Source organism: Anser cygnoides, chromosome 21 (genome assembly GCF_040182565.1).
Source record: "Anser cygnoides isolate HZ-2024a breed goose chromosome 21, Taihu_goose_T2T_genome, whole genome shotgun sequence".
Classification (NCBI taxonomy): domain Eukaryota; kingdom Metazoa; phylum Chordata; class Aves; order Anseriformes; family Anatidae; genus Anser; species Anser cygnoides.
In genome coordinates, this window is record NC_089893.1 from 2,381,973 (window position 1) to 2,394,354 (window position 12,382).

General features: G+C 49.3%; 1 protein-coding gene across 1 annotated transcript; it reads left to right on the forward strand.

The window, feature by feature from the left end:
• Positions 1–8,999: 8,999 nt before the first annotated feature.
• On the forward strand, positions 9,000–12,209 carry RBM7 (RNA binding motif protein 7). Its single transcript, XM_066981155.1, has 5 exons — positions 9,000–9,155; positions 9,457–9,619; positions 10,212–10,308; positions 10,808–10,901; positions 11,354–12,209. The coding sequence occupies exons 1-5, from the start codon at positions 9,060–9,062 to the stop codon at positions 11,771–11,773; spliced, it is 870 nt and encodes a 289-aa protein (XP_066837256.1). The 5' UTR covers positions 9,000–9,059; the 3' UTR covers positions 11,774–12,209.
• The last annotated feature ends 173 nt before the right edge of the window (positions 12,210–12,382 follow it).

Below are 12,382 nucleotides of genomic sequence, written 5' to 3' on the forward strand. Positions count from 1 at the left end.
TATTAAAAAGGAAACTTCCCAGCTAAAGGAAGCTATTGAGTGAGAGCAGCTACACAGACAGCCAAACTCTGCCGACTGCAGCTGCTGTTGCCCTGTTGACTTCTGGGCTGATTTGTACCCACCAGGGATTTGGCCCAAAGAATGTATATTTTAACAAATGGTTCTGCATCTGCAGGCGTCAGCCCCCACAAAGAACAGTTTATTCACATGCATCCCCCAGCTATCTAGTCAGAGGTTAATGCCACCGCTAGTAACAAGCATTTCTTTGCTCTGCTGCCAGCAAAAAGGAAGCAATATGTGAATACACTCAAAAGCTCTTGACAACTCACGTTTCTGACTGCTGCACCAAACCTTGCAGCTTTGTCTGGAGCTCCGACTGCTGTGCAGATCTGTATTGACTTATTGTGTTGTGAGGGAGTCAAGGATGAATCCTGATAAACAAAGCAAGAGGGCACGTTAAAACTCCTAGAGACTGTGTCACGTAACAATACGTCAAAGGGCAGTTGTACAACTAATTCCGGCTTATTGAGGAAACTGATAAATATTTTTCTGCAGCTCAATGCACAGGGGTTGATTGAATAATGCCAAGGCTCAGGATGATGCAATGAGACAGGGTTTGCGAGGAAGCCTGGTTTCACAAGCCATGCCTGTGGGGCAGAGCACTTGCTTTCCCTTTGCAGTTGTGAAGAATGATGTGCACACCTTTGGAGTTCAGCTGTGCCTTTATTTTCCGCTTTCTGCTGCACGAGGTGCTGAGGCAACCACACAATTCTGAGGGCTCTTACCCCCTCTGCTAAGGGGTAAAACATAGGTCCTGAACTCAGAGACAATGCTGATCCAGGCAGCTGTGCCACTGCAGGTGAGGAGAGAGCAGGACCTTCAACAGGGTTTGCAGGGCACAGCTGGAGCCAGCACACTCATTTCTGTGCTCCAAGTCTCAACAGACTCCATGCCCAAGTCTGGGCAGCCCAAAGCAACCCCAGCACTGAGACCCAGCTCCTCCAGCTCACAACCAAGCTTTCTGCACTCATCATCCAACTCTAAATCACATCAGTCTCCCAGCATTAGGTGAATTTTCTGGCTAGGGCATTAATAATCCAGCCAAGCAACCTACTGCTGCCACAGCTCTCAGAGCTCTGCACCACTGGGCCAAGCGAAGGCTGAGGTTTGATATGAATCATGTTGGGATTTCTAGGCAAAGTCCCATTAATGAAATCGCTCAGAGCCATTGCAGTTCTTAGTCAAGTACTGTAGAGATGATAGCCTTATTTATGAGTAAGATATATCTGCAGAGGGAGCAATAAACCGCAAAGCAAAGTATGAAGGTTTGCAGCAAATGTAGTAAAGTTTTATACTCCTGAAAACTAGGAATAAAAGATATAACCATTTAAAACACAGTGGATAGAAAGGTTTTCCATAGGACTGTAAAACACTCTTACAGTAGTTAATTGCTAGTTTCTTGTTACAGCACAGAGAAACTTAAACCAGGAAAAGAACTGCTTAAATCTCCATCAATGAGCAAGAGAAACAAGAGCAAGAGGAAAAAAGAAGCACATGGGAAGGGAGAGCCTTTTGTTTCAGGACCCTCTGTGCCACGTGGAGCACGAGGCACCTTTGGTCCCAGCACACCCACAGTACTGCCAGCCCCAGCTGCTCCTAGATCCAAGCAAGTGCCTAGGGTAGGACCCAAGGCGAGATCCCAGTGACATGCACTGCCTATTTAGCAAGAACATAATTTATCTAAGAGCATATCAATGTGCATACAACAGAAAACCAGCCAGGCCCCCGCACTTGCTTGGCAGCAGGAGACTCATCGTGGTCCCACCGAGACATGCCACAAGTAGGAGCGGCTCCCAGGCTGCTGCCCACCTCCAGCCCCTGCTCCCAGGAGCAAGTGGGTCAGGGCTGCACTGCCCCTTCTCCCAGGACAGGGCTTCCAGATATTAAATATAAAACAATACAAATCTAGATCGGTTATCCATGTGTTTCTTAAAGCTAGATAAAAGAGCACCCAGCTAAACTGCCCAAAACTTCTCTGTTGAAACTTTTAAAATGCAGTATTTTTGACCAAGTAAAAAGGTAGACACGGGAGGAAAAAAAAAATGTTGAAAAGCCAACAACATACTTCCAACCAACTCTATCAAAACATCTGCTACCTCAGAGGATACCTCTACAGAATATTTGGGTCACTAGCATACTACCTGCCCAGACCTCTCGTCCTGCCAGGACAACTACCCAAGAACTTCTGCCTGGGGAAGTTTCGCAGTGCTTGAGAGAGAAAGCTGCAGCATTTGCACAAGCCCCTTGTGTGAAAGTTACGTTCCAAGAGCTGCTTTAAAGTCATATCTCAGAAAATAAATATATTTTACCATTTAAGAGCATGATTATCTCTTTTTTTTTCTTTCAAATAACCCTTTTTCAAAAAAAGAATAGTTGCTCCCCTTCTCTAAGATTATCTGAAACTAAAAGTGTTTGCTTTTCAGGAACATTCTTTATACATTTTCCTGCAGATATAAAGAAGGAGAGCATCTAATCTCAGTCTGCTTAAAAGCATGTAGAATACAGAAAAGAGTGCTTTTGTTTCCACCCTCCAACTCAACGCACCCATCCCTTCTCCTGGCACTCATCTGGCACACCTGGGTGCCCTCGGCCAGGTCAGTGCCTTGGGGCACCGCGTCCCCCTGGGGCCCAGCAGCACTGGCAGCAAGGATCAGCCACTTCTCATCCATGCATTCCTCCGAGCAGTGAGCAGGAGCTCAACAGCAGTTACTACTGCACCTCACTTCAGCACTGGTAGACCTTGTGTACACTTCTACACTCCCACAAACGTCGACTTCCTTATTACCACTCAGCTGTAAGCCCGTGCTGAAGGCAGATTCCCTGTGAGCGAGGTGTGACTTGTGCCCAGAAGGAGACCCTTCCACCTGACCTGCAGCCAGCCGTACCCTGCTGCTGGCTGAAGGACTGCAGTCCCACAAAGGGACTAAACACCAGCTCTGTGACACACAACGCTTCACCTACCTGTCTTCCAAGGGCAAGGACCGACCAGAACAGCAGAAGTTGCACTGCAGGTACGCTACAGCAGGTCTGTGAGCACAGGGTGCTGCTGACTGGGGGGTCACAGAGCCTGGACCAGCCCCAGCAGCTGCCAGAGCTCAAACCCAGACCCCACATAGAGCCTGGGGCTGAGCCTGCACTCCACAAGCCAAACACAAGCTAGCATGGTTTCAAACACTCTCACACATCACCACAAGCTTGTCTCAGAGCAATAGGCTCCAGGCACAGCCCAAATCACCAAAGCCCTGAAATGCAGCATGCACCAACAGCCTCCCATGCACCCTTTATAACCTCCCTGGCTGCTGCTGCTGCTGTTTAGCCAGGTGGTGAGATGGGTGCAGGTGCTCCTTGTCATGCTGATGGGACCAGGACAAGGCACAGAGCTGTCCTATCAGGCCTCCACTCCTCTCCTCCCACCACGTTTTCTGCAGGAACTTTTTTTTTTATTTTTTTTCTCCCTTTAGTGGCAGATTTTGTGCATTATCCAGTAAAGTAACCAGAGAAACACATTCCACTTACCACAGCGTAAATATCGAAATGCTGTTTATATCAATCAGAGAAGCACTTAGGTGGAGATGACAATGGAGCCCACAGAGCCCTAATCACATACTTTGATTGAACTAAAAGTACTGGGGAAAATGGAAATCAGATGTCTAGTACCGAGATTTCAATAGAGATGGAAAACCGGGGAGGCAGAGATGCGCAGGGAGGCTGCTCCAGGCAGGGGGACACACAGGGAAGGGCCTTGCAGCAGCAGCAGGAGGCACTTTTCTCAGGGGCACAGGCTGAAGCATCATTGCATTTTCATTTTCAATATTAGCTTTGCTGTTGGCATCTTCCCTTTGGTGAGAGTTTCCCCTTTGCAGCCTAGCATGCGTGCCCGGGGGGGGGGGCTAAGGTCCTTGGTCCATGGGTCCAAGGTCCACTGTGCGTTTCCCTCGGTTCCTATTTCAGAGCTCAGATTCCAGATCACAGGGACGAAGCCCCCGTGTCACCGGGATTTGTCCTAGGGCACCATGACCTGGCTCTGATGGCAAGGTGGGAGTGCTTGTGGTCTGCTTTGGGGTTGAAATCCCGGTGCAAAGAAGCCCTAAAGGCCAGGAGGGGCCCTTTAGAGACCTTCCAGCCCAGTGCTTCTGGGGGACACGGTGCCGGAGTAGCAGGGAGTGCTTGTAGTTCACTTTGCTCTCTGAGGAAGGCCTATGTAACGCGTTCATCTTTCAAACTGACATTCTTTTCTGCTTCATACCTTTGGCAGCTGGTTTGCACCGGCAGGTCGGAAAGCTGGGGCACGACGCAAAGCCAGGAGCTGGGATGGTGCTTGTTAGCGCGGGGGTGACAGCGGCTCACCCGCCCCTCGTTCCTAGCAGCAGATCATTAACGAAGTAAAGGCCAATTACACAGATCCCGAGCCCGTAATGGTCCCAAGGCCCTTTGATCATCCCGGCCCCTGCTGCGCGAGGCTGCGGGGCGAGCGCGGGGCTCTGCTGCCGCTGCGTGGCCGGCCCCGCACAGCGCCGAGCTCCCGGCTGCGGGACGCGGCACCGCGGAGCTCGGGGGCAAATCCTGCAGGGAACGAGAGCAGCGAAGGCAACGGGACAGGACAGAGCAATTCTCACCGGGATTTTTTCAGGCACTGTTCAGGGCGTGAACCGATTCCTCCTCCTTCCAGCACCGGGGAGCACGGCAGTCCTCTGCCGGGGAATCGCACGGCCTTAAAACTCCCTCGCCACGCTGTGACCGAACACCCCAGTTTGAGTTTGCTATTAAGAAGTAAACGTGTTGGGCGCTCTCATACTGTTTACAAAGCTGTTGGGCTGCAAACACGAGCTATACTGGTTCGCACCGTACTGCGTTATTGCTGTCAATTGCTGTAAACCCGGGGACATGTAATGTAATCCCAGGGATTGCCAGTAATTACAGTCATCTTTAAAGGGATCGTGTGGCTCAGGGGCTGCTAGTGGGATTGCGGTCACAAGTGGTACGGGAGAAGTAAAATGATGGGGAAAAAAAAGGAAAGCAACAGAAGGCACAAGGAGGGATATCGGTCCTGAATGAGGGAGTCAAGTGCAGCAGAGCCACCCAGAGCTGGCAGGAACAGGACGCTCGGAGCAGCTGTCCCTGCGTGCAGCTGGAGAAGCAAGTGAGCACGGTTAAATGGGGGGGGAGGAAGGCAACCCGGTGCTGAGCGTGGATCGTTCCCTCTGCCACCTACAATACAGAGTGCTACACTCAGACTGGGACTAGCACATGAAGAAGTCGAAGGTTGAAATGAGTCATGGATAGCAAGTATCGTAAAAGCTCCCCATGACACAAGACCGGGGAAGAAGTAGAAGGGTTTGTCCACCTCTCTGCTGGTTTTCCTTTCACTTTCTTGGTAAGAACTTAATAAAAAGCCCCAGTGACGTTTTTAGGGCTGCGTTATAACATTCGCACCAGCGCAGACTTTCTGCTGTGCTGGAGAGCACAGAACCTCTGACACTCGCTACTTAACGCTGAATATAACATAATTGTTTCTATAAAGACCTTTGCGACTGTCACAGAGGCACAGTAAATGCAGGAATTCAGCAGCTGCTGACATGTTCTCTGGAAATAACATGCCCAGGTCTTGTAGTGCGGGTGTCTTTAATCGCTGTTTAACTGTTCGAACATCAGCATTGCTGGAGATTTTTATGGTCTGTTTAAAAAGCACAATGATTCCCTTCATGGAGAAGTTTGTAGCTACAATTACCCTTCTGTTGCAACCTGCCAGGAGTAATTGAAAGTCTTTCTCAGCTAGAAGGCTGGGGTATCCCGCCTGCCTTGTGCACTCTCTGGCAAAAAGTGCTGTGGCACTGGCTCGAGCAGCTGCGGTGGGACCAGTGCAGGCAAGGGAAAGGCTGGCGTAGCATCCTGCTTGTAAGGACAGGAGGAAGGAGGGTGGCTGAAGGGAGCGTGTGTCGTTTCACCTTGGAATGAAGAGGTGGGCAGACCATTTGTTAATGTATTCCTAAAAGATCATCAAGGGCATGAAATCACAGCACAGAGCAGCAGCAAAAACAGAAAAAACCAGGCAAAACTTCAGTATTTGACTCGCAAAATTTATTAATATAACACAAAATTATCTGAGAGAAAATATGAAGGAGAGGAACCCCTCTCTCAGCCTTCTGCTACTCCACGGTCTTCACTTCTTCCTCCCCATTCCAGGTTGAGCTCTGCCTCCTCCATTTGCCAGGGTGACTTCCCCCTAACTCACTCCATGTCTGAATATGAAGCCAAAGAACTGAACCACAAAAGCCCGCAGAAGTTCAGTTTATTCAGTAGTAACTGTAGCTGTTATTTTTATCTATCTCCTTCTCTCCCTCTTTGTACAGGTGTCAGTCACGGACATTCAATGGCCCTAATGAAAATTGCATATAGGGATAAGGTGTGCGGTTATTGTATTAGCTGGCGTGACCCATTCTTTCAGGCTCTCCAGTGAAAGAACTGTCATCTGCAATGGCTTTGTCTGACTGATCTCTCTATCATTTGATGTAATTACGGGTACCTGTTTTCTAGTAGGATAGCAGGGCGTGGAGAATTTTCAAGCATCCACTTTCAGTTGAACAGCCCCATTACCACAGCACTGAAAAAGATTGTCGTCGGCGCAGGGAAGTCAGCGAGGCAGCTGAATAACCCGAGGAGCATGAGTGCAATCAGGCAAGAGAGAAGGCGCAGCTGACATCTGCAATCAGTGCTGAGGACAGAGACTGCACTACAGACACAGGACAGACACACAGACTACAGTCTGGCTGTGGGCTCATGGACTGTCCGACATAGCTCAGGCTGTGCCTAACTGGAGGGGAGCTCAGGGAGATCTGTAGCCAGAGAACAGCAACCTGTAGAACAGGCCGGTATGGAGCATTAACCAAGGTGCATTCCATCAGAGTTATTGTCTCGGCATTGCATTTGCCTGTTACATTTCAGAGCTTCAGTAGAGGAGAATATTTTCTTTACTGTAGGCAGCGTTAGCCCCAGCTTTCAGACCTACGAGGCAGAAAGTCACAGCTCCCGGACTGGCACTCAGCATCCATGCCCTTTCCCAGCCTGTGAGCTGGGACTAGGCGATAAGATCGTGCACATGCAACAGCAGCAATCTGAGAACTAATTGCTCTTCTTGCCTCCACTGATCTGACATGAACACCACTTTCTCATGTAGCTGTATCAGGCAAGGATACAAATGATGCTGGGGAGAGCTGGTGTCTCTGCTATCTGTGACTTGTGCGTGTCACCTGCAAGACTGACACTGATTTCTTGGGCTCTTTCCTTTGCGATGTAAAAATAATTGTTAAAACTGATTATTAGTGGAACAGGAAGACTACTAAGAGCCAACACTAAGAGCCTAATCTAAAGGTGAAAACTATAAGCAGAATTGGTAAGTTTCTGTAATATTCAAGAACATAAGCTCCTGTATACTAAGAGTGAAAATAGGAAGCTTACAAACACTTTTTGCCCCTGAAAGCAAATACCTTTGTGGGTTTTATTGAAGAGCAAAATGGGAATATAACAACAAAAAAGGCAAACACCACAACAGGATTGTAATATGCCTGTAAAAGTCTGAAATTGTTTTCTCATTCCCTTTTTGTGCATTTTTTTGGGTCTTGGACATACAAGACTGCAACAGGCCAGCCTGAGTCCATCACCCTGTTCTGTGGGTCCCTCTGAATTCAGCCAGCTGCGTACGGCACACCGTGCAGGACTGCGACATCCATCTGAAGATGCCCAGCCCAAGTGAAGAAAGCTGATGATGGTAAAGCTGTCAAACACACTTCCAACCAAACCTATGGGGACCCAGTAAGGAAAAAAACACAGAAGAAAGTAAATGAGGCTCCAGGGAAATTAAGCCAAAGTGGAAGTCCTGGCAGAGTAGGGTAATAATTTCCTTTCTGAATGAGTAACTGTTTAGAATTTAACCAGGCGAACACGATTAAACCAAATGAATATAAATTCTAGGTGCGGTAGTAAGTAATGAACTGGAGAAAATGAACAGGGCCTAATTAACAAGAAAATAGGATATGCCATAATGCATTGAAATCTAATGAAAAATGAGGGTTGAACTCCCCCTTTCAAAAATTTTCCAGATGGAAAATATCCTTGTTTTACATCCAGCGTGTTCCAAAATATCCAGGGAATTACAGTTGTTGAGAACTGTACTTACCATGTAATCAAACAACATGGGAACAGGGAGCTATTTCGCAAAACACTGGAGAAGTACCTTAGCTGAGAGATGGGTGTCCAGAACTCTGCTCAAACATAAAAGCAGAAGTGCCATCTTCACATTAAAGTGTAATACAGCTGTTTAGAGGAGGAATGCAAAGCAGCCTGCCTGCGTCTGCGCCATTACAGGAGGCAGTATTTGGGATGGTGGAGGCCATCAGACAGAGTATTGCGGCAATAAAAGGGAACGAAGCAACGGAACGCTCAACACTCCAGTCAACGCCGTGCTTGCTTCCTTTTTATTACTATTACACAGAACAACTGTGCTCATCCTGCGGGCCGGGCTTCAGCACAGCTCACGGCAGTCACAACGAAGTTACCTCACCCCGCTGGTCGTGGCTGGGCTCTGGAGCAGGACCTGCGAGAGAGGGAGGCGTTGAGAACGTGGGGATAACGAGGGCCGCCTCACGGCGAAGCCCCCTCACGGCGAAGCCCCGGGACAGGGCGTGCAGGAGGGAGCCGTTGGGGGCTCCGAGCTTCCCACCGCAGCCCTCGTACAGCCCACGACCCGTAACTACAGGCTTTTAGTCACCGAAGCTCAGTTACGCAGGCTGCTGGCCACCCAGCCCCACCGCCACCCACCCTCCCGGTCACGCAGCCCTGCGGCCGCTGCCACCGCCCTGCGCAGGGCGGGGCTCCCCGCTCCCCGCCCCCCCCGGAAAGCTCCGCTCGCGGCCCCGCCCCCATCCGTGACGTGGCCCCGCGCCGTCGGCGCCTGCGCAGCAGCGAGCGGCGGCCCCGGCGAGCGCGGGCGGCCCGGCCGCGCGATGGGAGCGGCGGCGGCCGAGGCGGACCGGACGCTGTTCGTGGGGAACCTGGACCCCCGCGTGACCGAGGAGCTGATCTTCGAGCTGTTCCACCAGGTGCCGCCGGGGCCCGTGGCCGCGGCCCGCCCGCTTTATGCTCGGCCCGGCGGGGCGGGGCGGGGCGGGCGGTTGGCGGCGCCATGGCGGGGCGGGGCCGGGGCGGCGTACGGCGGCCGCGGGCGGACAAACTTGTGCAGGAGCGGCCCGGCCGCGGTGCGCCCCCGCGCGGCCTTCTCCCGGGGGCCCTCCTCCCTTGTGGGGCGGGTTTAAAACTTTAAAACTTTTTTTTTTTTTTTTTTTAAAAACTCTGGGGAGCTGCTCCGCTCCCGTTTAACATCTCTCGTTTCTTGATCCGCAGGCAGGCCCGGTAATTAAGGTTAAAATCCCCAAGGACAGGGATGGCAAGCAGAAACAGTTCGCGTTTGTGAACTTCAAGCACGAAGAATCCGTCCCCTATGGAATGAGCCTGCTGAACGGGATCAAGCTGTACGGGAGGCCTATCAAAATTCAGTTCCGATCAGGTACCCAGAAAAAGAAACGTTAAATAACACAGTTACCAAATGGGAAGCAGAGCTGCCACCTTCCTCCTCCTCCTCCCCAAACCTGACAGAGGTGCGCTGAGTTGGTTAGTGATGGTTGTTGCACATGCTTCTCATCAAACTGCCACTCACCTGCTAGCTGATGACTTTGTAGAACAGTGTTGTCATACAGGCATGTGCTTTTGTCCTTGGATTTTGACCAGGGACCTACCTGCCACTTAAGGGGACATATAAACCCCAGGCTGAATCTTCTCTTTTGTTTTGTTCGATTATTTGTTCCATGCCCTTGAAAGCCCCTCTAAATTATACCAGCAGTGAAAGTTGCATCTGACTTCAGTAAAGTGAGGCATGTTGGCCAGAATATTGCAAGCTTGATTGCGTCTTTCCCAACTGGGCATTAAGACGGATACAGTATCTTGTTTTGGAAACCAGATTGTGTGCTTTTGCAGATCACTGGTGAAACTTGAGAGCTAATTAAGCATGGGGAAATTGTTAGCATCTTACAAGTTCATTTCATATCCAAGTTAATCTAACTGATGTTTGGCGGTCTCATGAAATGTTTGTTTCTCTTCAGGGAGCAGTCATGCATCTCAAGATGGTAATTCATCTTCTTTACCACATGGAACTGCCAATACGAGCCCATCTGGCACAGTACATCCAGCTTCCAGCAGGTAAGAGTCCGCACTGTAGGTACACGTGTGTAGTTCAAGTTAAAAAACAGTACTGACACACTCAGCTTTCCCAGTTCTCATTCCAAGCACAATTTACTCTTTTTTTTCTCTATGGAATAAGTACTTGCACTATTATTACCTTCAGTACCCTGCATTCTCGGTACCTGAAAACCTAATGCAAAAAGAAGAGCGTCATCTTGAAAGTGATTTTCCAAAAGATCTGATTGCCAGAGCTTCTGGCCCAGGTCACATTCCTGTTTAAAAACTGTTTTCCTATGAGTATGGAAAAGATTCGGTGATGTGGAGAGAGTTCTGCCAAATACACAATGCAAGCGTGTCAGCACTACTTTCTCACAGCAGTAGTAAGTTCAGGGTAATGCTTGCCCAGTTATTTTTTTCTAATTGTAGCAGTGTGACTGGGCTGCAAGTACCCCTTAGACTGGCAGTAGTCTATGATAGAAACATTTAAGACTAAAATTCCTAATCCCTTTTTCTGCAGATACGATAAGAGTCCAGATAATATGGTAGCAGCAGGATTCTCATCCGTGCAGAGGTCTCTGCCGTCTCCTGATAACCTTCAGAGACAAGGAGTGGTAAGCTGGGCTGTTAATAGTGTCTAAACCTGCAGTCACTCACAGATGATGGATAACGTGAAAGAGTTGGCTCTAATTTTGAGTACTTAGATGTTTCCTATAATGATTGTATTAAGTCACAAGAATGTATTTTTGGAGTGTTGAAATAACCGTTCCAAAAGATTGACAGTTCCTGCTACCAAGCTGTGTGATGTCTGGGCGGTCTTGGAGCTTTACAAGTCCAGCTGTAGATAAAGCACTCAGTAGCAGCCATTCCGTAAGTCTGCAGTCAGTCTCATATTGTTGGTTCATTTTCATTTTTCCTTGTATTTGCAGCATGATTCATGTGGAACTTGGAGGCCAACACAGGAGATTAAAATTTATCAGGACCCCGTGCCACAGACTAGTTAGAGCGCTCTGCCAGAAGGAAAGTGCATCGAATCCACCAAGCCTTTTTCTCTTCTGTCTTCCAGATGCATGGTGCGATGCGGCAGCAGTCTCAGTACGGTGGGAAGTATGATCACCCCGGCTTTGCTGCCTCTGGGTACCAGCACGGGCACTCGTTTAATCACTCGTCAGCCTCCCAGATGCAGTGGCGCCCAGACGTCGCAGCACTGCGCAAGACCAGGATGGGCTCCCACCCCTATTACTCGGACAGTAGGCATTTTGGCCGAGAACAGCGTTTTGGGGACCGTGGGCCTGACTATTGCAGGGGCAAAAGGGATGACTACGGCTTTGATGACAGAGGCCACGACTCTGGATCTGACCATCATTACCGGGGGAGCAGAGATGACTTTGTCTATGAAGACAGGAATCGTGAAAGCTGGAGCCACGATTACGATAACAGAAGAGAGAACTACAGAGAGGGCAAGTGGCGCCCGTCACGGCATTAACAAGCATTCAGTAGGCTTTAAAGAACTTTATGGGAAACTTAAATCTGTTTCTAACTGAATCTGTGTAAAATAAACCCATCAAAGTTACCATTTAATATTTGTAAAACTACTAGCCGCAGAATGCTCCAAAACTGGCATCTTAATTTTAAATGTTAACTCAACACCTCAGGGCTTTATGCAAGAAAACAAACGTGCCACAGTTTAAGAGTTACTGTTGGGTGCTTGTATTATAACGAAGAGTGTATTTTTGTAGTGCAGCTGAAGGAGGCGGGCTCTGTGTCAGGTGTAGGCACACACCCTTTGAAACAGAGCGTAAGGGGTATGATGCTTTGTGGCATCCGAAGCGCGTGTCGAACTGTTTTGATACATAAACGATTCCTTTTGAATATTCCTTGCTTTGGAGAAGAACATTAAAAGTCTCCCTGTGGATAACCCATACACATTTGAATGTTTTTACAGCCTAGCTTTACTCATTCAGTTCACCCACGTTTGTACCCATTTGGCCTTTGAGAGGGAAATTTGTTTGAGAAAAGCTCCTGCGGTGGTCGGAGAGCTGGGAGTACGACCGGTTAGCGGCCGCCTCCCGGTAACCGGCTGCACTGACCATGT

Coding starts and splice junctions, on each gene's coding strand:
- RBM7 (XM_066981155.1), top strand. CDS start 9,060: ATGGGAGCGGCGGCGGCCGAGGCGGACCGGACGCTGTTCGTGGGGAAC. Junction 10,309..10,807: donor GTACATCCAGCTTCCAGCAG/GTAAGAGTCCGC, acceptor CTTTTTCTGCAG/ATACGATAAGAGTCCAGATA. Junction 10,902..11,353: donor ACCTTCAGAGACAAGGAGTG/GTAAGCTGGGCT, acceptor TCTGTCTTCCAG/ATGCATGGTGCGATGCGGCA.